General features: G+C 36.2%; 1 protein-coding gene across 1 annotated transcript; it reads left to right on the forward strand.

The window, feature by feature from the left end:
- The first annotated feature begins 84 nt into the window (after window positions 1-84).
- On the forward strand, window positions 85-24,609 carry LOC133519722 (ceramide phosphoethanolamine synthase-like). The gene is made up of 5 exons (XM_061853783.1): window positions 85-693; window positions 2,716-2,920; window positions 10,721-11,007; window positions 20,782-20,974; window positions 23,992-24,609. The coding sequence occupies exons 1-5, from the start codon at window positions 240-242 to the stop codon at window positions 24,401-24,403; spliced, it is 1,551 nt and encodes a 516-aa protein (XP_061709767.1). The 5' UTR covers window positions 85-239; the 3' UTR covers window positions 24,404-24,609.
- The last annotated feature ends 12 nt before the right edge of the window (window positions 24,610-24,621 follow it).

Genomic DNA, 24,621 nt, shown 5'->3' on the forward strand with positions numbered 1-24,621 from the left:
GGATTTTTTTTAATATTTGCGCTGGCAACATTATCAAGTTGACAGTACGATAATCGTATAGTGGCGATGTATGTGTGTGACATTTGATTTCACTCCATTCATTCATTGGATAAATAGTCAGTTTTTGTTTGGGATGTCTCAGTGTAGCTGTAAATATTTGTTAAATAATTTATTCTTAAAATTATTCGTGTAATTATACAATTAATATTATTAGGACAAGTTAGTGTGTGTGTATAACAATGGAATTGGATGTAATAAACTGGACTAACAAAGAAGTGTTAGATTTATTACATAAAGACAGAATATCCAACTTTATAATAGATATTTGTAAATCTCATGACATAGATGGCCAATGTCTCTTGTCCTTCGTGGACAGGGACTTCTACGAGTTTCCATTCGATCAGTTGAAGCTTGGTGAAAGAAAGCGATTTATTCTGTCAGTGAAGAAATTGCAGAGACAAAATCGCGGGGCTATGTGTGAGCTCGGCCTCTGCGATGAGAACGCGCTGGTGAATCCTTCGACGAACATTAATTTCCTCGGCACTAATTTGTCGCACCTTAGTTATAATCTTCAACAAAAACTGCCCAGTGAATTCTCATATGAGAGTAACAATGAATGTGTGCCAACCTTTTCTCCGGATGCAAAGGCATCAAAGTTGAAACCAGAGATCTGGAAAACTGCTCTAGCCCTTGGTAAGTTACAAAGTAACATGTCATTCATCCAAACATGTGTTACATTATTATTATTGGTCATACACATGTCTCTGACACATTGTTGCATCTCCAAATGTGCCAAATAGCACCCAATATAGATCTTATGTTGTATGTTGTACATTCCAGCGTATCTATCTTATCCCTTGGAGTGGTAGGCCGTTAACTCCCGACTGATTATGTCATTTAAATTTCAAATTTGATTTATTGAAATAAAATCAAAATTTCAATAACTCATAAACGACATATGAGTTATATATAAGTTAGTAGCTTTAACAATAATATATTCTGTTAAAACAAGAACTGCACCATTTCAATACTTCTCTGAGATTCCCACGTTACAGGCTGAGCCTAGTATGAGGATCACTGCACTGCACTCTCTTGTAATGCCAAATTCTTGAAAAAATAAAAATATTTTTATTTTTTTTTAATCCTAGTTGTTTTGCCTAATGGACTGTGTTGTGTGAAAAAAAGAGTATCTTGCTAGATAATTGACTCATAATTTGTCAAGCTTTGTTCCCTACACTAATGATTGCTGTAAGAATATCCTTCCAGCCTATCCAAGCAGAATGTCTGGCGGGCCTATTAATATCTGAGCTGGTAATGTTTGTCAAACAGGAATTATGTTATATATTTCTATTTTATTATACATACAAAAATATAGACTTACTATTATATTATTGGCATTATAAACACATCAACAAAATGTTTCATTTCATCAAGATTTCATCCATTACCTTTGAAAGTTTTAAGATTAACGGTACCAATCATGAAACGTTTAAGAGTCAATTTGGAGTATGTCTACCGCTTTGTGCAATAGGTTATTTGATTGACTATTCAAAATAATTTTTTTTTCGAACTGTCAAAACAATTAGGGACTATGGTACCTATATGAAAAACAGACCAAGTGACTTAGTTCTCTCTGATTTATTAAATAGAAATTATGTCAAAAAATAACTGCAGTCTATGTTTTATTCTATTATTTTTCTGGTACCGTATTTTGTGCATGGTGTGAAATAATTTATTTTACAGTACATATGGTGCTATTTTCCCACACGCGTGCGGGAATGAGCACTTTGCGTGCATATGTCGAAACTTTAAAGAGCCATATGTACTGTAAAACATTGTATGATACACAGCGTTTTACAGTACATATGGTCCTTCGGGTGTGTTTAAATTTATCACCACTCATTGCGAATTTCCTATTTTCTGCACTTGTATCGTAAATAACTATTAAATACACTCAAGAACCCTATTGGTTTCAACCAGGGATTGGAACTGGTTTTTTGCAAAAACTTGGATAACCATATATTTCAGTTTATTTTATACTCTAAATGTAGGTGTATTTTTAGATAATGACTTCGTATTATTAGATAGCCACATTAGGAATGAAATAATTAACAAAGAACGAAAAAAATACCGTTTTCGTTCCTATACAAAAAATACCGGTTTCCGATCCCTGGTTTCAACATAATGCCAACTGCCAATCTGGCCAACAAGGCGTCATTTCTTTTAAAACAGACCAAAATTAATGAAATATCATACTTAAGCGGCTCTATGACTCTAGTTTATGGTAAATTGTTGCCAATGTTTAAAGCAACTTTCTTTTTCAAGTTTTGTAGTTTATGTTTATTTATTGGTGCGATACCACATCCATTATAGGGGTGTTTATTATCAGTGTTGGCCGAAAGTTAATTAGAATGTACCATATTGAAAATTAACCATTACAAATAGAATGCGTAAACTGTAATCATCCGTTACGGTTTATGGTTCAATTTGTAATGGTTAATGTTTGGCCACCACTGTTTATTATACACATGTGAGAAAATTATATCAATATTTTCCCATAAAACATGCTGTTATATATATAATATAATATATCTAAAAATAATGGAGTAGCAATTAGACCACAGACAATATTTTAGAATATACAATATTATACAGTTCTGAATCCCAATGTGTATACCCTTTATAACACAACTTAAAGTTTTCTCTTCTCAAAAGGGTATGTCTTCCTCGTGACGTGGGTGACGGCTGTGGTGATGGTGATAGTACATGACAAGGTTCCAGACATGAAGAAATACCCACCGCTGCCGGACCTCTTCCTGGATAATGTGCCTCACATCCCATGGGCATTCGACATGTGCGAGATCACCGGCTCGCTGCTCTTGGCTATCTGGCTTATTGTGCTGCTCTTCCATAAACACAGGTGAGCCATAATATACAATTTCAAGCGGTTTTTTTTTGCTACGGCTCTCTAAAGCAGCCTGGGGTCCGCTAGCTAAACTTATGGAAATATTTAAAAAGCGTCATAACCACTCGAATCATGGTCACTGACGTAATTTCGGTTGTATGCTTTTAATGTTTGTCTTAATGTTTCTACCATGGATAGGGTGTTCCCAAATAACGGCAGAGATCTGGTGGGAAAACAAATTCCCCCTGGGCACGGAGGGACGTGGGTGAATGCGAAAGAGTGATCGTGTCATTTTATTAATGTATGGAAAAGGAAATCAAAGAAAATAGGGCAAGTGTGGTTTCCTGTAGTGCCTGTAAAAGAGGACAATGAATTTCCCATCGATAATGCACGATTTACCATAAAGGAAAAAGGTTTTTTGAGTATACACTTAAAAGAAAATGAAACGGGTCACTTTGTATAGTGTTTCCATACGATTTGACCTGTTTTCATTAATCTTGATTATGGCGTATTTTCCTGCCGTTGCTTTATTACTTATGGATTATATTAAGCTGATTTTACCGTATTTTGACTAGTCTACAAACAGACCAGAACGTTGCAACCACCTGGCAACGATAATGGCCTATAAAAGGTGACTTTTTCCCGGAATTATCCTATTTGCGGTTATCGAGCCAATTTATAGGTACTAGTTACGGCGACGGGTGGCTTCGATCACGTCTAGAGGCAACAGCTCTGAGGCCACTCTACAATTATGCAACACACACTCGAAACGTCAAGAGAAATTAAATGAAGTCTGATTGTGTTAAACTTATAAAATTGAGATTGTGTCCTCAGTGAATTACATGGTTCACCTACTTTATTTGTATGCACGTGAAAAAAATCTTGCTTGAGATTGCGTAGTCAGGGTTACCGCTTCGGAGTAAAGGTTTTAGGGTTTTTACAGTATATATGGTGCTACTTTACCGCACTAGTGCGATAATTAACACATTACGTAACTAAGTCGAAAATTCAAAGGGCCATATATACTGTAAAACGTACGATGCATGTGCGCTTAGGTAATTCGCAACTCGTGTCGATTTAATCGCCACACGTTCCGAATTTTCTATTTTTCGCACTTGTGTCGTAATGTACTATTATGATACCTACATAGATACATAGTTAGGCTCATATAGATCAGAAAGTCGTATGGCTGATTAATATTTGTTTACCTTTGGATGAATTATAATGAGCGTTGTAATGAACACAATTTGTTTTGAATTGTTCGTTTAGTTGATTACTAATATTGTAAAGCAGCTACAAATAGTATTGAATTAGACAACTCGTGATATGTCTCTATTTGTAAACCATTACTGTGGCAGATGTTCTAAGTTCTGCCACAGTTAAATATGAACTGTAGAGATGGACCCTAAGTCGATACTTACGTGGAGACTAAAGATTCAACTCATACAACATATATAATTAGATTACATTTAGATTATTATTATTAATAGACAACTTCTATAAAAAAGATTCACGGGTATTGCCCATATTTGTACCCACCAAAGTTCCTGTTTGGCGTTTTAGGATTTAATTCCTTAGAGGTAAGGCGTAACTACAGGCTCTTGACTACTATATGTAATGTCTTACGGGGGAACTCGGACTGCCATGAACTGGTTGCACAGCTCATACGCCTGTTCGTTCCATTTATGGCTAAGGCCCAATTTAATTTTCGACCACGAAGTCGTCACCTATTAGTTGTGCCTAAAACACGTACTATGTCCTATTGCAAATCACCACTTGTTCGCGCTCTAAAATATATTAACGCGCTCCTCGCATCAGCACCGGAATGTAATGTATTTGCAAGGGTGCCCTATTGATTTTCCGACAAAAAAATACGCCGATTTTCGATTCGCCGACAACGATTTGCAGATGGGTTCTTTGACCGAGTAACGTGTGGTAGAATGTCATTAAGCATAATAGTCGTTTGCACGAGTAGTCAATACGCAGAACATTCTTGCATATATACTATTTATACATTTCGGGAATCTCGGGTCGGCTCTAACGGTTTCGATGAAATTTGCTATATGGGGGTTATCGATCGATCTAGCTAGGTCTATCTCTGGGAAAATACGTATTTTTGAGTTTTATACAGTCTCCCAGATATTAAAAACCTATATTGCATAGGAACGATGGCCCACACTGTTAACTGTCCATCGGTGGACCTTATTACTCGTACAATGGCATAAGGTCCATCGGTGGACGGTTAAGAGTGTTGCTGTTTGTACAATACCTATGCTTTTTTTGTTCATATTTAAGTTAAAAATTGATTCAAACCTAAACTATGCTTAACGCATATACTTAAAAAAGTAAGTAAAATATTTTAATTCATTCTTTTTGTAGTCGATTTTCTTATTTTTTGTAAAAAAAAATTATTTGGAAAATAACGATGTATAAAATGTGAAACGTTATTCGACTAAACATTCCTTAAACCAAAATATTACTCTGCCAAATGAAAATCGTCCAATAATAGTTCTACTAATTTACACAAAAGCGATCTGAACTGTATGTGAACCAAGAGTCTGCGTAAAGTTAGTCGGCCAAAAGTTGTTATTGTTGTCTGCGAATCGATAATCTGCGAATTAATTGTCGGAGAATCATTAGGTACCCATTTGCAAGTAGTAGGATGGTGCTGTATAAAGAATGAATGAAGTTCTGTGAGACGATGGATAAGCGAGAATCTTCTGTCTTGTATTAGTCTTTCTTTCTTACATTTGTTCTGTTTGTCCTTTCTAGACTGTTTCATGTACCTAGTTTGTATAAATACTGTCTATTATAAATTTCACAGTGTATTAGTATGTATGTATGTATGTATATACTTTATTGTACATAGAAATAAAAACACGAAAAACACAGTTACAGATTAAATTAAATACAACAAAGGCGAACTTATCCCTGTATGGGATCTCTTCCAGTTAACCTTAGTATTAGTTCCCTGTAATGTTGTGTAAATTTTTTGAATCAATAAAAAATATATATATAAACAATTTGAGTAAACGCTATACGTTATACGCAAGTGCGTATAGTACGTACTGCGCAGAGCAAGAAGTCGCACTGCCGCCGCGCCTTAAATCATGTATGTTTAACTTTGCTGTCATACTAACTGAATATATTATGATAAATTGATAGTCATGAGTCATATTTGATGCGACTCGCGGGACAGGGAAAGTGTTAACGCGTCAGATTGAACACTCGTGGATCACAAAATGATCCCTTCCGACACTCACTTGTCAGTAGAGATGAGACGAATAGTGGTTTAGGCCGAATATCGAATATTCGGCCACACTCTAGGCCAAACCGCCGAATATTCGGTAAAAAATGTGTACGTCGGTCACGTTTATTATGAACACTGGTCGACTACAAAGGGACATGTTTGCTATTAAGATTGAAGTTTTGATACTCATTAGCAGTGTATGTACTCGTATTTCAGGCAAGTAAATCTATCCTATGATATAAAAAAAAAAACATTTGCAAGCAACAAATTCTCAAAAAAATATCTTAATTTATAACAACTTCCCTTGAATACATTTTAAATATTAAAATAATTGTAATGGTTTGCGACACACTATGCAATTTTTCTTCATAAGTTGGTGTTATTATAGATATTCGGTATTCAGCCGAATAGTACGCAATATTCGGCTGAATACTCGGCCAAGTGGCAGAATAGTTACCGAACATCTCTACTTGTCAGTTTCCTGTTGCTGTCAATTCGATCCGTGGTTCAAGGATGCGCATAATGGATAATAAGCAATGCAATTTATGCAGTTGTGCATTGCATGTGAACATGACACATACATGTTTCAGAAACACACAGCAACCTTCATCATATACATATATGGAACCAGAAACCACAATTAAAGCTCAACCCCAGGTTGGGCATATACTTACTATGCTATGCAGGTTACATCGTTTAGTTTAGGTAGCTGCTACAGACGGAAACCAACATTAGTTATTTGTTTTACAAGGGGGCAAAATTGTTGTTTAACTCATCGTGCTAATATTGATACCCGAGCAAGCGAGAGATTCCGAAGTTCAAAAAGTGGAATCTTGAGCGTTGCGAGGGTCAAGGCTGAGGGTTAAAGAAACTTTGCTACAGAGTGGAACACGACATTTTGCACCACACCAATGCGAGGAAAACACTAGAGTCAGACCAAGCTAAATTGGCAGCGATTTTGATAGCCCAGACGGTGCAAGTGTTATTTTAAACGTAAAACTTCTATGAAATTATGACGTTTACTTAACACTTACACCGTCTGAGCTAACGAAATAGATACCAAACTTAGCTTGGTCTGACTCTACCTGTAAAAACATTACAAAACAAATCCAAATAAACGCTATAAATATTCATCATTGAAAATTATCATCTAAAACTCAATTTCACCAGCCAACATGAAGAAACAACAATCCGTTTTTGAAGAATAGAGAGCGGTAAAAAGGAAAAAAGGGTTGTGGTGGTTACAAAAAAATAACTATACACATTATGCTTGTGTCGGGTGGGGATTTGAAATTTAACAGCAGAAAATAGCTTTTTCATCACACTTGCTGCAGTCTGCCATGAAACCCTGTTAAAAAAACTTTATATTACAGGAGTCAGAGGATTAGCTCATGAGTGGTTCAAATCCTACCTCAGTAATCGGTCTCAATATGTAGAAGTAGAATACACAGATTTTCAGACTGGCAAAATTCAACAAACACGATCCGATAAAGTTGCTGTTACTTGCTCCATCCCCCAGGGTAGCGTCTTAGGATGCTGCTTATTTCTCATATATATAAACGACCTCCCTAACATATTAGAAAACCATAGCGTGCTATTCGCTGACGATGTCTCTGTACTTCTTCCCTGCTCTGATATTCTCGAAGCTGAACATAAATTAAATACCACTTTAGAAAAAATCGAAAATTGGCTAGAAGCTAATAATCTTAAACTCAACTTGGGGAAATCATTAATTATTCAATTCAAACCATATCAGAAAAGAAAGCCTCACTGCCAATTCAATTCTGCTATAATAATATTAAAATTGAATCTGTTAGTTCTGCTACCTTATTAGGAGTGGAGTTGGATACCCACCTTAACTGGAAACCTCATATCCTTAAACTTTCAAAGCAACTTTCCTCTTTTATATACGCACTCCAGCATCTCAAACGCGGCACCGACTTCAATACGGCTCTCACGGCGTACTACGCTTTTGCCTATTCAAGAATGTCTTATGGTCTAGTCCTGTGGGGACAAAGTACCGAAGTCGATAAAATCTTTATTCTTCAAAAGAAATGCATAAGAATTCTTGCCAACATTAATCTTATGGAAATGGAATCATGCCAGCCATACTTTATTAAATTTAAAATACTTACCTTAACTTCCATGTATATCTTTGAATGCAGTAAATTTGTAAGAAAACATTTTGAACTATATACCCCAGTAACAGATATTAGAAGAAATAACAGGAATCTTAATAAACTTAAATTGCCCTTCTCGAGAATGAAAATTGTAACGTCTAGCCCTCACTACATGATGATCAAGATATATAATAAGTTACCTAACTCTATAAAAAATCAGGAAAAGACTACTACATTCACTAAATTATTAAAAATATTTCTAATAAATAAATGCTATTATTCCCTAAGTGAATACTTTGAAGAGGATACTAATGATTGATGGTAATACTAATGGTTTATGCTAAAACTCATGTATTTAATTGCAATGTTTAGATTATTGGTTTCTCATTGTTTAAAGTAGATTTAGTCCTCTTAAATTGCTGTGCCCTTGCAGGGCGTCACAGGTACTTCTACACTTTCTGTTCCATCTTATGTGATTTGTGATATGCAATAAAGATTTGACTTTGACTTGCTCGTAAAAGATATTATTACACGTAGGCGATGCTGTCCGTAATTTTGACCCAGGGCTGTAATGTACGTACGGAATTAGGTAGAAGTTTTATTTATTTATCTTTTTTCACGATAACTATATTAAGAGTATTTATGCCGATATTTAAAAAACATGGGATCTCCCAACAACAACTGCGATACTTTACTAAAACCTTATATATTATTAGATTATTTTTGCAGGAAAAGCATTGGTTAGTGGTACACAAAAAGAAACTTTATTCAAGTTTATGTAACGTATTACATTGTAATTTTTGCATTAGAAATTGATTTCAATTTGAAAAGGGACAAGTTTTAAGGCAGGAAATAGTATTTTGGCCCACTACTAACGTGTTTTTAATTATGTCATTAGCTTCTTAGGGTCGTTTGTGCGTTCCAGGGTTAGCCAACTAACTCGGAGTTAACTGTTTATACGGGGTCAAACTGTCCTGTCTGGAACACGCAAATGGCCTGTAGTGTGGTTTTTTGCTCCATTATCTGCAATGTTTAGGTAATACCGTAAACATGATTTTTCCTGTGTAGGTACTTATTTGTCAGCACGTTCAAGTCTGTACTTACAAGTCGTATTGACCTATGATGCCTTTTGTTTTATGAAAAAGAATGCACACGTTCACAAAGTCTATTATTGAACGCACCATGTCACAACTCACACTTGATCTAAACTAATTATTTGTTCGTGTTGGCCAGAAATGTGGTAATGTTTGCATTGTTTCCTTTGTTGTCATCAAATGTGATGATACCTATATCTATATTACCAATGTACATTATACATATTTGTATGATTCATTGGCCGTCAACCCACCCTGGGTCATCAAGCTACCTTTGTTTGTCAGTTCTAAGGACTCAAACCGTCGAGGCTAATGTGAGCCTAATTTAAAACTCAGACAGGCTTTCTAAGTTTCGTCGGACCCGTTACAATACTAGTATTTCGTGTCCTTTTCGTAAAATGATATTATATTATAGGATGCCTCTTTAAAGATATACAGCGAAACATTATAGGTACCCTGTAATCCCTAGGCCATTACATCACATCAGCCTTGTATTTTCTTTATAGGAGCTAATCCTGTCTCCTGTTTTCTTCGAGTATGTATGTTGTATATGTCTACTACAAGTTATACAACTTTTTTCATTTGTCTTTGTAAATATTTGACCTGAGTGTATTAAACAATAGGTACCGTGTACTCATAATGTAACCAGTGTGGCTATAGATTTCTAAAAACATCTTAGAAAATAACGCTGCATAACGGACGGCCTGGTAGATTTCTAGTTAGGTATAAAAATTATAATAGGTATATACTTATTTTTCATCAGAAGATCTAGAAAGAGGCGGCTATTGTTGTTTTCCATCAAGTGCCGATTTACTATTACTATGCCTTAGCCGTATGAATGAATAGCGCTTTTATCTAGATATTTGTCAAGTGTTTGATTAACATTGATACCTATCAAAGTAACTGTGAGTGCCTATGTATTACTCACACTGCTGTTGTGTGCATATGTAGTTACTGTTACTTATGTAGAAAGATAACAAAAAGGTTTAGAACGGCTTGGAAGGCTATTCAACTCTAATGACACCTCTCATGATAACTATAGGTGAACATTCATAATAGCCGTATGATAATAAATATGGCACAAGAAAATATTTTATCTAATGAAATCCAAAGTAGTTAGATACCTACAAAACATATCAAAATCTAGCACACAAAGAATTTTAGCAACGATATCCTTGGAAGGGCCTTTATAGATGTTGACGCCCTAATGTTTGGTACAAAACATGGTGAGCGAAGGGTATAGTTACCTACTGGCGTATAGTTACCTATAGGTAAATTCATTATTACAAATAATTGCCTAGGATGCCTTTTATAAGGCATGCACTCATTTGTCTCCTTCCATTTGTCCCAGATTCATCCTCCTCCGAAGGTTCTTCGCTCTCGCTGGCACGGTATTCCTGCTCCGCTGCTTCACGATGTTGATCACGTCGCTTTCCGTGCCGGGCTCGCACTTGAAGTGCGAGCCGCGGTCGTACCCCCCGGCGGACGACTTGACTGTGTGGGGCCGGAGACTGCGCCAGGCCTACGAGATCTGGAGCGGGGCCGGCATGTCGGTCCGCGGCGTCCGGACCTGTGGGGACTACATGTTCTCCGGGCATACGGTTGCGTTGACTCTGCTGAATTTCTTCATCACTGAATGTAAGTACACTTCATGTACCTTTTATCTTAAATTTCGAATAGTTTTGTGCGTGTCGTGAAGATTTACCACAGCAACCTGGCCAGTATTGTATCAGGACAGAGTTATTTATTTTTAACTTCTAAATTAGTGATTAATCTCTTTTTAAGGCTATCGATTATTTTGAAATATAGTTTGGCCAGGGACTGTCTCATTTCAAACACAGGCAGAGATAGATCATCATACTGTCTTTGTCTTATGATATGATATAGTATTTTCCTAACTCGCTGGATAGAGTGGCATGTGTCAAAAAGCAATTCTAGGGTTCTGACAATGCAAAATAGAAACGATTTTTTACGATTCGCGATTAAATTTGCAAAGGGCATATAATTGATTTGTTGGTGATGATTTATATTTTTAATTATACATACCTTCACAATTCGACGCAATTGAAACGATTTGATACGAGCGGAATCGTTTCGGTCGATAAGTAGCTCTGAATAATAATTAAAAAGCGGGTAAAAAATGCTTCGCAAAGATGAATACCAGCCGTCTTCAACTTCCTTACGAATTAGATGATGTGTCAGACTCAGAAAGAAGAACGACGAAGAAGAAGGCGCAAAACCATTCGCGCCTACATTTTTTAAATTGTTGCCTTTTTTTGGCACAGTGATTGCCAGAGTATAGTAACAATGTAACAAATACAAGGCAGTTTAAATCATTCGTATACGAATATCCGTTAACACATACTAATGAATATTTTTGATCTTTTTTATTTCAATAATTCCTCGTCCTTTAGAAATCTGAAATGCGCATGTGTGCTTTGCCCTTCTAAATACAGTTGCCAGTAATAAAAATAAAAAGCATTTAGCTACAGCAATATTGCTCCCAACTCATATTTCAATTTTCACGATATTTAGATATTAATAATTATAAAAGGGGATTTAAAACTTAATTAAACGCGATTAAGTCTCGTTTTGTAATGAATATTTGCTCCCTACTAACTTTGTATGGAGGGTAAACCCTCCTTAAAAAAACAAAATCTTTTTCAATGACGCTGTCCAACTGCTGTGGTTAAACTTCAAAGCGAACATTTTATTTATTAATTTGTTAAATAAGACATCGTAGCGGTACTACTACTTATACTCTAAACCTGGAACTATGGATTACAGCTATGCATAGCTATAGAAAATGTGCTAAATACGAAAGCAACGGCTGCTGAAAACACATATTTGAGCCAATTCCACAGCTTTAGTAGGTTCAGAAGGAACCGCGTCATAAATGTATCTGGAAAGCGTATTAACCGTAAAAAATTTATGAATTCAAGTTGGAGATCTGTGTAAAATGCCGAGTGTAAAATTTAGTCTGCATGTGTGTGTAAAGTTAACCCACTTTATAGAACCACATTATACTAAAGCTACTCCTACTGGTAGTTTTACTGAAAACCTTGTGAATACGCTTCAATGACGCCTATTTTTTTTTATTAAGTTGTCAGGGTATAATTTTCAGTGTATATTTCCATTTTCCACATGTAAAACAAGTCTCCTAGTGAGTATTATATTATTTTGGTCAAACTAACAGGATTAATAGGTATATAATGAAAGTTAAACAATTATCATTCATGTATTTTTTTGTATTAAACTAAATAAAGCTATGAATGTCGATAGTTTATTGTTCCGAGGTTGTATGCGAAAAACATAACCTTTCATAGTTAGCAGAAAATTTCGAAAATAATTACATAAACAAAAAAATATTAGTCATATTGATTTTTATGTTTAGGTTCTTCTTTTTCTTCTCCTAGGTCCTATAAATTAATATCATCCAAGTTGAACGATACTCACCGATAAAAGGTTACCAGTTCGTGCGTATTTTCTTTTCTTCCTGTATGTGATTTACAGCCCGCGATCACACAAGAAATTGACACATAAAGGAACTTGGAAGCTTTAGGTACAAGTAAAAACTCAGCACATATTTTAACAAATGACCGGTGAAATTCCGGGAAATATTACAACTAATATATAACTACTATGTAAGTGACAAGCCTTAAACAAACGAAAGTGATTGCGGATTGCTGTCTCATTCACTCATTAACTAAAAGTAATAGCATCTTGTGAATAAAATACCTTTTACCAAAGTCTTCTTTTAGCCTGGTTTTTGTGCTTTGGTTATTATTCTCAGATATTTAAGTAGAGTCAAACTCTGAGTTCAGTTAATATTATATCATTTGGTGATTTGTGTCTCTTATAAAGAGATATTGCCTGTTGTTACCTGGTTCTATTTTCCTTTAAAAATCATTTGTAGTTTTACATGTATGTAAAATGTATAATTGTTGGTGCAATAAAGTATATTTACTTACTTACTTACTTACTTACTTATTGTAAGCTACGAAGATATGTATTTTGTTCTATTGGGATTGAAGTTAATTCTGTTAAAAAAGGATTGATCTGAAACGTCCATGGCATGGAATAAAAAAAATCTAATGTCACCGTACTCTTCGCGCTTAAAAAAGACTATACTACTAGCACCCAAAAGAAAGTGGGTGGGTGGGATATGGATAGGTTTTTGTGTTATTTACTGACAAATTTGGTTTGCCAGACTATAGATATAATATACACACGCCAGTTTAGCAGAACAAAGAATAACTCACATTCTGTAAGCGTGTATCTAATTAGATAACATTTTTCTTGTTTAGGTGACCTGCGGTTTATCACACTTGCGGCACATACACGCGCCAACTTACTGACGTATAAAGTAAAAGTAGTTGGAGGTTAAACTTTTCAGTAAAATAGAACAAAACAAAGATTCCGGGCCGGCAGACCTTCTCTACGCGACACGGAAATTCTTACTGAAGGATGGCTTGTTATTTTGAGATCGTGTACCCTGCCAAAGTTTAATGAAATCCACACATGTTTGTGCTGTGATAAATCGGAGCAGAGTGTACCATGTTTATTGCTACATAGTTGGTTTGTTTGTATACACAAATGACGACTTCTGCCTTACACATCACCAGAGCAATTAGAAATTCGTGTAGAAAATAAATACGTTATCGTTATTATGGTTATTGAGAAAAAAACGGGAATTTATTTGGGTTGACAAAACCCAAATAAATTCCCGTTTTTCTAAAAGCCATGTTTTTTTAAGTTTTATTCGGAAAAAAACAATGTTACACATATTTTTTCGATAAAAAACGAAAAGTCTGAAAAAAAAAACGCACTTTGAAAAGATCTTGTGAATTTTTCCATTCATTTAATCCATAATTTAGATATTATCTGATTAGTCGTGTGTTTTGTTATCGAAGTGCTTGCAATCATTTCCAAAAATCTGAAAAATACGGAAAAAACGAAAATTTCTAAACGTCCTATAAAAAGATTTGATTTTTTCGAGAATTTTCAACTCTAATTGAGAAGTCTAAGGGTCTGTACACAAAACTGCGATGCGATGCGAAACAAACAAACAATGAAACACACAAATTGTGTACAGGCCCTAAGCTGTATGGATGTCTACTAGGTACTCCCGTCAACCATATTATTAAGTAATATCTTAACTCTATGGTATTATTTTGTGTTTTAGCACAGTACCTACCTACAAAGAAAAACAAGAAGAAAATGCGCAAATAACAAGTAAACAACAGGCTTAACATATTAGATTAAGTTTAACAAAAACAATGCGCATTAAATTTACATTTTACCTATTTATGTAGTTATATTTAGCAACAGTCGCTTATTAGAATTTGGTAAAAACATTCGTGGTCAATAAATACAAATTCCGTTATCGACAAGGAAGCGATAGTTCGTTTTGCTGACGCACAGTCTTTGTTGACATTGCTATCGCGTGGCCTGGATACAAATACGTACATCATAATCGTATTCTTGTTTTCTAAACACTTTGTTTGTATCAGTTCTTATAATAACATGTCCTAGATACGTCGGTTGACCGCTCGCTTGCCACAGCAGCGTCAAAGCCTCAAAGTCTCTTAATAGAGCTGATATTTATTTTCGTATTTAGATCTATTAATTATTAAATTAAATATTTGCCCTTAGCACTTACTAAATAAATGTTATTTTTAAGTATTAATCAAACGTCAATACAGCATCCAACATATTAAACAATCACGAGTGTATGATCACTTATTGTCCCACCAAGGTCAAATTGGGGGCAATAGAGTGAATCATTCCCATTTGTGACCGCCGGGAACAGTTCAATAACGATTAACAAAACGCACACGATTTGGAAACGAAAACACAATCAGTCAAAATATTCCGTTTCCGTGGCGTTATTTCTATAACGCCATCGAATAATGCGTGTTACTAGGTCATTAATATACTCGTACGTGATTGAAAACAAGACGCCACGAGCGTCGGAGAGAGCGTCACGTAACATTTATAACGACGCTATTATCTGGCAGTATATCAACTGCTTACAATAATTTCATTGTTTGTTAAATTGACGTTAATCGTAGTTAAGATAGAGATCGTAAAAGAAACCCATAATAATCGTTATGTACGAGCCAAGGCAATTACGGATATAACCGTATCTCCACGGGTGAACGTGTTGCACGCAAATACCCCTCGCATCTGGACATCAAGATTATTCTATTTTATTGGTTGTGATCGTAGCCTATTAAAATCAGCACCAACGCATAGAAAATAGACATTTTGGAGTACGGTCTACTAGACGTCAAATTCTGTTGACAGTAATTTGTAGACTATGAGGCCGATTTTTAAATTTCGTTTTCGAGTTCTCGATTTCGTTACTGGAAAATCTGTGGTAAACGGCGAATTGATATCTTTGAAATAGAAATCGGATATCTCGTGATATTGACCTCTCGTCTTCATTTCTATTAGTAGAATTTAAATGCCTAGTATATGGATATTGAAGGAAATCCGAAGAAATCGGAAGGAAATCGAGCGCTCGAGATTCAAAATTCGGCCCCCAGATTGCTGTACCACAATTGTAGTATAGTAAACTTGTCTTGTTATGTCTTACCCTTGCTTTATTATTTGCGTTCGACGCGTTCAAGACGTGGCAAAAACAAAGTGAAGTGAAGCAAGATCACCTTCATCGTCAATGATTCCGGAGACCTCTGATACTATTAAATGGTTGCTAAAAGTAAAATGTGTCATTAAAGTGTTATGATTTGAGACTTCTTTATAGTCAATTTTTTTAACGAAACCCTTTCTATAGTTATTTCGACTGTGCGACGGATGAAGAAATCAACCAAATTAAAAATGGTGTAGGGTGAATGTACCGATATAAAACGCATATAAACTATTTCTATGCAAGACATGCTCATGCGTTTGTTGCAAGAAACTGCACGGACTTGGCTTTGGACTCACTCAAGTCAGACTAGCGCGTAATACGCTATAACGTATGCGGAGTGAAAAATGTACAAAATTCAATGTCGTATTAAATAAAAACAACATGGTTATTTTTTATAAATATTCATGTTTTTTATAACGTATTTAACAATGTTAAATTTAAGATAAAGTTTACTACAATGCGAGATATTTAACGGCAGTTAAGGTACTTTAAAGCCATCTGTGTCGCAAACACAAATGTTGGCTTTATTTTTAGTTAGTTTTATCTTCCTTAGGAAAACTTTTTTAGGAAACTTCGTATGCTCGACATATTTCACATTCTCGTCTGTTCAACCATTGGTGTTCTCAAAATAATAATTACCTTGCCATGTCTTTCTATTTTAAGTGACATATGATTAGCACCCCATAAATCCCATAATGCAAAAACAGCTGTTTTTTACATTTTTGACTATATGACGTATCCGCATTTTCAGAGCATTTTTTTGTTTTCGGTAAGTTAAGTCCGCCGTCTGACTTAACTTTTCATAAACGTTTGCCGATGCCCATACCATTAAGATATTTTTAAACCGTTTTACTGCAACATTTGAATGTTCTCGTGACCTCTCTGTAAGATTTTGTGACTCACCGGGCCTTCCTTATCTTTTATCTATCTCTCCCAGAAAACTAGCTAATGCTGGAATTTTTCCCTGAATCAGACTTTCTAGCGGTAGTTTTTGTGAAGAAAGAGGACGCAAAAATATTAAAAACAGACCTTCAGCTCTAACCCGTTTCCACAAAATGTTCCACTATCTTCGCTTACGGCCACAGGGAAATAGTACTGGAGAAATTACATACAGTTTCGCGACGGTGTTCTTCTAAATTGACCATTTCAAGAGAAAGAATGCATTGCTCATGAAACTGACCTACTACCGGATTAATTGACATACATATAGACTTTAAATTGGCAGTTAGATATAATTTCAGTTTGTTTTATTTTTTTACTTTTTACATGTTCCAAACTTAGTGCAGATTTCACTCCGCATACGTTATTCGAGTACTCTGCTATATATTTTCACACAAACGAGTATATATTTAATAGCTATGAAGGGGTCGTTTGATTTTTTCGATTTATTGATTATGAGTTAGGACCGAAAAACAAATTCCATACACATTTTTAAAAACTACTATATATAAAATCGGAAAAAGACAAAAGAAGGGGAAAAGCTATGGTTAATGTACATCACATTGCGTCATTATATTTATATAATGTTAATATCTAGAGAAGAAATGAAAATGGGGACTAAGTTTATACGGAGAAGCGGTCGCCCAGCGCCCCTAATTCCACTATTCTCTTAAAGAAGTTCTTACTCTTTTATAATTCACTGCGATATTTCGATGATTCGTAATGTCCAAATGCTCAATCGCGCGAGATTTATGACAGTTATCTTTGTCTTGTATAGCGTAGCGTATACCTACGACGGGAACGTTTTATTGGTTAGCGTTTACCGAGAAAAACACTATCGTTATTATATCGTATCCAGAGATCAAGACCTAGCGCTATCAAGCTACTCTGAAACTCTGAACGCATGCCATACTTTCTAGAGCGAGCGAGCTTTCTACGCTCGATTAAACATACAATAGGTACACATATTAGTCTAGGCTGATTGATTCTCGTCGAGTATGAATCGAGGTGTGCATCGTTCGTCTAAGATAAATTACCCAGAAGGCCTATTCGAAGTTAAAACTCTCAACTCGATTCGTTATTGGAATGATACGAATACAATCATGACACTGCATCTAGCTCGCGCTTACTGGTGCGCGTTTTATACATTTCTTTCCCAGTAATTTAAAGTACCTATGTAAATCATTTTTACTTTTCGCTAATACCTGAGATAATATTAAAAGTATATATAATTCGAATTTCATTTGTGTGCTGTTTATTTTATTCCGTTATTTGATATTATTTTGAAGTATTTATTAAAAACTATAGTAAGTACACAAAGTAGTACAAAATACGATGACCCAAATTTACCTTTTATAAATAGCCCTCCAAGGCGTACGGCTATTAGGTACATTCAAAATGTTATTTTTTTAAATTAATATTATAGCCAGACCAAGCTAAGTCGGCAGTGATTTTGATAGCCCAGACTGCGCAAGTGTTTCATTCATTTTAAATGTCAAAATTCTATAAAATTATCTAGACACGCGGTCCAGGCAAGTTCAAAGAAAAAGGAACTGACGACGCAACAACCATGCTAGTTTTTACAGATAGGCTAGGTATTATATTGATCTGTGTTATTTTTCCAAAATTTGGTTGTTGGTGAAAAGCCAAGTCAAATCCTTTATAATTTCAGGATTTTCTACACAGCACAAAATTTGGCACCTATATAGATATCAATTATTTTGCCGGCGAGTCGACAACGACACATATTCTTAATATTGAACTTGGCTCTCATTTCACATTTGTTTTTGTTAGGATGACGTTTACTTAACAATTGCACAGCTTGTGCTGTCAAAATATCTGCCAACTTAGCTTCGTCTGGCTCTACCTAGTATGTAAATTGGGCGTTCTTTAGCGGCATCCATACTCGTATTTTTGTTTAAAATTTGCGAGATTATTTCTATGTGGCTCGTACGTGCCTCTACAATAGTTAGGTTAGAGCTGTTAGTATTAGATACAAATCATTTATAAACTCTAAAGTCGCCTGTTATTTAGGTAGCTGTTATTTTACCGCTGTGTGAATGTTATAAAAGTTATCTCTACTGGTAACCTTTTTATCATGACGTTTAATAGTCATTACTATTTATAATGTTTATCGTGATGTTGCATGATAAATAATACATTCTACTCCCGTGCCAGTACGAGTATGTCTGTCTAATTACGCTAACAGATGACCAGCTGTTGCTGATAATTAACAATTTAAAATAAACTGCTGTTGTATAGCTAATAATCGGGAAAATTACGACATTGGTATCTTTCCAACAAGGATAAGTATTTCGTAAGCTCCTGAAAGTATTGCGTTGCGTTTCGAGAAGGGATGTTAAAGGTAAATTAAAAAAATATATCCGCCAAGACGAGCAAAGCGAAGCGCACTATCTACCTTTTTTCGAACCGCTTCGTCATTTTTTGAACCCTCATAACTTGGGTTTGGATTATACCAGATAAACAAAATTCTTGGGATATGATGTCAATAGTGGACTTATTAAGCATATAAATTTTAAATTTCATAGATCTAATACTTTAAACTTTATTCATATCTTAAAAAACGAGTTCGTCAATGACTCACTCACTCACTGATGATCATCAAAACTCTTACGGTACTTCCTGAAGTCCTAAGAAGCTGAAATTTGATATGTATTTTTGGCTAAAACCTAAATACGTAGTACGTTTGGCCTAAGGGGGTGAAAAGGGAGGTGGAATTTTGTATGGGGAATCCATAACCTCTAAACCGATTTACTTGTAATTTGGTATGTAGATGATTTTTGTTATGGGGAAGGTTATATAATAGTTTTCAACTCCAAAATCACGCCGTAAGGGTTTAAAGGGCCCCTTTCATACCACCATCACCCGCCCCCCGGCGATGAGTGTTAGGAGGGAAAAGGGGGTTGAAATTTGTATGGAGGAATCCAGTAAAAAGCAGATTGTATAAAAGATACCCCCAGGTACATATTTCAGAATTTTTAATAAATCATCCCCAAACCCTTTAAATTATGGGGATGGACTTACAAAAACAAGTGAAATCCCACCATTAACATTTTTATGTTGCCAAGACGAAACAATAAGGCTCGCACTGTTAAAAAGTTATCAGATCTCTTGTAGAGCCAAGCTTATAACTGTAATACATTGCAGTGCGAGCCTTATCAAAATTTTACATTAAAATGATTTTGGTGGGTAGGCATTTCACTCCATGAAGAATTATTAGAAAAACGTAGACCGCAGTTATTTTGGACAAACAATATTTTTAATAAATCTGAAACAACTACTATGAAGAGTAGTTGAAGCAAAAACACTATGGGTGATTTGATGGCCATACGAGATGGTCTTAAGGACTTTCAGTAGGAGTAGCAGAGAAAGCGCTATTATTGTTTGTCCTTGTCAGTTTCATTTTTCATGTCTGCCTACTGCTAAAAAAAAACCAAATGACACGTCAGAACGGCAGACGTATCTTGTTCTGCCTCTCACGAGCACATGTGTGTGGCAACTTTATACGAACATAGTTACTTGCCTTGAGATAGGCAAATCGTTTTGACAATTAAAAAAAAAAGTTTGATTTGAATTTGACATATTATGAACCTTATTAACATCCGATAATATAGTTAGTTGCCTTCTATATGAGTGTAATTAAATTAATTTCATAACAAGCAAATGCGTTTTAATTTCATTTTAATGAATTAAAGGAAAAATGTTAAAAGAAAGGAAGGAAAGGAAGGTATTCAAATATCACTTAGGGCGTAAATATTTTTCCCCCTTTAATTTAAAAGGAGTGTTTTTATTCGCAGACACATCCCGCAGCCTGTACTTACTCCACATCCTGACGTGGGTGATGAACATGTTTGGCATCTTCTTCATCCTGGCGGCGCACGAGCACTACTCCATCGACGTGTTCATTGCCTTCTACATCACCTCCCGGTTGTTCCTCTACTACCACACACTGTCCAACAACCAAGCGCTTATGCGCAACGATTCATCCAGGTTGGTAGTGTTATACTGAGTAGGTAACATACAACTTTAAATATTTAAAGGATTTAATACACCAAAAACAAACAGTTTGGGTACGACGTACTTTTCTACGATGATGCGGGAGACGCTCCTTTGACAGTTCGGGCGAAGCCATAGTGCCGTCACACGATGCTGGTGGCTTGCTCTATTCACATTCGCCGCCGATTATCAATAGAAATGAAGATACAATAAACAGTTTCTCTCCATTTAGAGGTAGGTAGCGACATGGCGAATGGAACAGGCGCAACGGCTAAATATTATGGTGTGCGCTGGGCCTCGCGCGTTAGATATCGTAATCCATGTAGGGTCGATGATTACTTCTGTTTGTTTTTACTGTGTCAATGGGCATTGGACAAAAGTCACACGGTTTAACATTGTGTCCTAAAAACCTTTAACCCAATTAACCTGAGCGTTGCTCATCATATCTATGATTAGTCATTGATTACATTAGAACATTTTACTTATCAGGGCAAGCCTTGAATGTCGGAATATATTCCGAATATTACGAAAAGATAACAATGAATGGCTACGAGGGGGAATCAAAAAGTCCTTAGAACTACGTATTTGTAAAACCTCTTTGCTTGAGGTTTGTTTTTTTTTCGAAGCTGGCACTATGATGTAATTTTTGAGTTTTTTTTTTGTTCCCGCCATTATATTGTAAATGAGTCTTTTGTGAAAGACGCTGACTAAAACGTTCAATTATGGAAAAAATGAGCTACGTGCCGTGATGAAGTACTTGTGTATGAAGAAAATTTCTACCAAGGATTTTTTTTTATATTCAGCAGACGGTAGGCTCTGATGCTTTACCATATTCCACTGTCGCTTACTGGGTGGCAGAGTTTAGAAAAGGTAGATCAAGCTGTGAAGATGACCCCCGCTCCGGTCGGCCTTCTATCTCAGTTAACCAACAAACCGTTGGTTTTAGAAGACAGGCGAATCACTATCAATTATCTAGCAGATACCCTAAAGATTTCATTTGGCAGTGTACATTCGATAATAACAGATGTTTTAGGTTTTAAAAAAGTGTCAGCAAGATGGGTTTCGTGTGTTAACCCAGGCAAACAAAGACTTGCGTGTGGAGGTTGCAGACCGAAATCTTGAAATTATCAAGCATGACCCGGATACTTTTTATCGCTGTTTCGTTACTATGGACGAAACATGGGTTCACCATTTCGATCCTGAAACGAAAAAACAAAGCATGTCCTGGTAACGTCCATCTTCTCCACCAATAAAAAAAAAACAAGTTTTTCCGACGGCAGATAAAGTCATGGCCTCAGTTCTCTGGGATGCGGATGGAATCCTTTACATTGATTGCCTGTCAAAAGGGAGAACAATTACTGGTGCCTACTTCGCGGAATTGATCCCGAAAGTGCGGCAGGCAATAAAAAAAAACGCCAAGGAAAATTGCGTGCTGACGTGCTTTTCCATTACGACAATGCTCCGGCTCATCGGTCACAGATGGCTCTGGCTGCTATCCGCCAGGCTGGTTTTGAGATCTTTGACCATCCGCCTTACTCGCCAGACTTAGCTCCGAGTGATTTCCACTTATTTCCAAAATTAAAGGAGTACATTCGCGGAACTAGGTTTTGAGATCTTTGACCATCCGCCTTACTCGCCAGACTTAGCTCCGAGTGATTTCCACTTATTTCCAAAATTAAAGGAGTACATTCGCGGAACTAAATTTGACGACGACAGCGCGCTTATGCGTGCTGTAGAGGAGTTTTTCGAGACAAATTTAAAGTCGTTTTTTTTTAAGGAAAAAAAACTTGAAAAACGATATTAAATGTATAGAACAACAAGCAAATAATGTAGAATAATAAAATGGGAAAAAAAATATTCGTTTGTTTATGACCTTATTTCTAAGAACTTTTTGATTTTTTTTTTTTTTTTTTTTAATAAATATTATAGGACTTTATTACACAAGTTGACTAAGTCCCACAGTAAGCTCAATAAGGCTTGTGTTGAGGGTACTTAGACAACGATATATATAATATATAAATATTTATAAATACTTAAATACATAGAAAACACCCATGACTCAGGAACAAATATCCATGCTCATCACACGGATACATGCCCTTACCAGGATTTGAACCCGGGACCAGCAGCTTCGTAGGCAGGGTCACTACCCACTAGGCCAGACCGGTCGTCAAAATTTACCCTGGTACAATCCTGTAGAGGTGGATGCTATTAGTTATTTACGATACAAGTGCGAAAAATAGGAAATTTGTAACGAGTGGCGATAAATTAAAACACGACCGAAGGGAGTAAATCGACACGAGTTGCGAATTACCTATTCGCACATGTATCGTACGTTTTACAGTACATATAAACAAATACATATAATATGACCCTTTAAATTTTCGACATAGTTACATAATGTGCTAATTTACGCACTAGTGCGGAAAAGTAGCACCATATGTACTGTAAAGTGTTTTATTGAATGGAAAAGTTGGATTGCGGTTTTGTGGAAAACGCCCACACATAACAGGCATTTCATAACCTGTCATAAATGGACACAAACCCTATGTATATGTTTGTTCGCGCCCTAAAATGTTAATTACCTACTCTAATTATAGTAACAGGCTAACGAATGCGGCAGTAATACGTTATAAACAACGGCACCCGGTCGGAGTGGCAGTTAGTGCCCTTTTCGCCCACACCCGCCGCTACATAGTTAGCGCATTAATCTAGCGAGTGCGTGACACATCGCCGCCACTCCTCTTCGCTGTTACACTTACAGTTGTTGGCCGTCGAGTGCTATCAACACTTGTTGTTTTACAATCTATAATGGTTACTTTCTCAGAAACTAGAAACATTTCCCGAAATGATTAGATAATGATCACTTGTTTTTTATTAGATCTTATTTCATGAGTAAAGCATGTTTTTATAATGATTATAAAATATATGATATCATGTTGATTTTCATCGTGCTAATTAAACTTAAGTACTTAAAACTACAGAATGACATGAGTTATTTTTTATTTTAGAACGAGAATCTGGTTCCCGCTGCTATCGTTCTTCGAGGCGGAGGTGGACGGGATCGTGCCGAACGAGTTCGAGGGCCCGGTGACGGTCGCGGCGAACCTGCGCGCGTGGTGCACGCGGCGCGCCGCCGACGTGCGCGCCTCGGCCGCGGCGCGCCTCGCCGGCGCCACGCTGCAGGAGGGCGAGTACTCCGTGGTCAGGCTCGTCGACGGCATCAAAAGGAATCTCAGCCTCGTCGAAGAGTTCAAGGACTCCCGCCAGAGGCTCACGCTCGACAAGAACATACAGGCGTGCCTTCTCGACGACCACCCCGATCTCGAGCTGCGCCGCAGGAACTTCGCCGAGCTGCGGGAGGACGCCCTCATGAAGGAGTTCAGCAACCCTCCCTCGCCGTCTAACAAGAAGAGTATATGAAACGCCAGAGGCTATTTAGACAATTATTTCAGCTTTACTATAGTAAAGTGAATTAGATACCTGAATGTTTTACATTTCCATTAGATTTTATAACATGTTATTCCGTTTATGTTACGTGTATACTATTGATAAGTTTAATAATGTATTAACGTATAAATTATTATGATTTTTTTTGCTCAAAGTAAAATAAAGAATTTAGATTATTATATCTCTACATT

The sequence above is a fragment of the Cydia pomonella genome, chromosome 7 (assembly GCF_033807575.1).
Source record: "Cydia pomonella isolate Wapato2018A chromosome 7, ilCydPomo1, whole genome shotgun sequence".
Taxonomy (NCBI): Eukaryota; Metazoa; Arthropoda; class Insecta; order Lepidoptera; family Tortricidae; genus Cydia; species Cydia pomonella.

Bases quoted from the DNA above. Each gene is read 5' to 3' on its own strand.
- LOC133519722 (XM_061853783.1), top strand. From the start codon at position 240: ATGGAATTGGATGTAATAAACTGGACTAACAAAGAAGTGTTAGATTTA. The intron at 694-2,715 runs GTAAGTTACAAA...TCTTCTCAAAAG, and splicing joins GAAAACTGCTCTAGCCCTTG to GGTATGTCTTCCTCGTGACG. The intron at 20,975-23,991 runs GTTGGTAGTGTT...TTTTTATTTTAG, and splicing joins ATGCGCAACGATTCATCCAG to AACGAGAATCTGGTTCCCGC.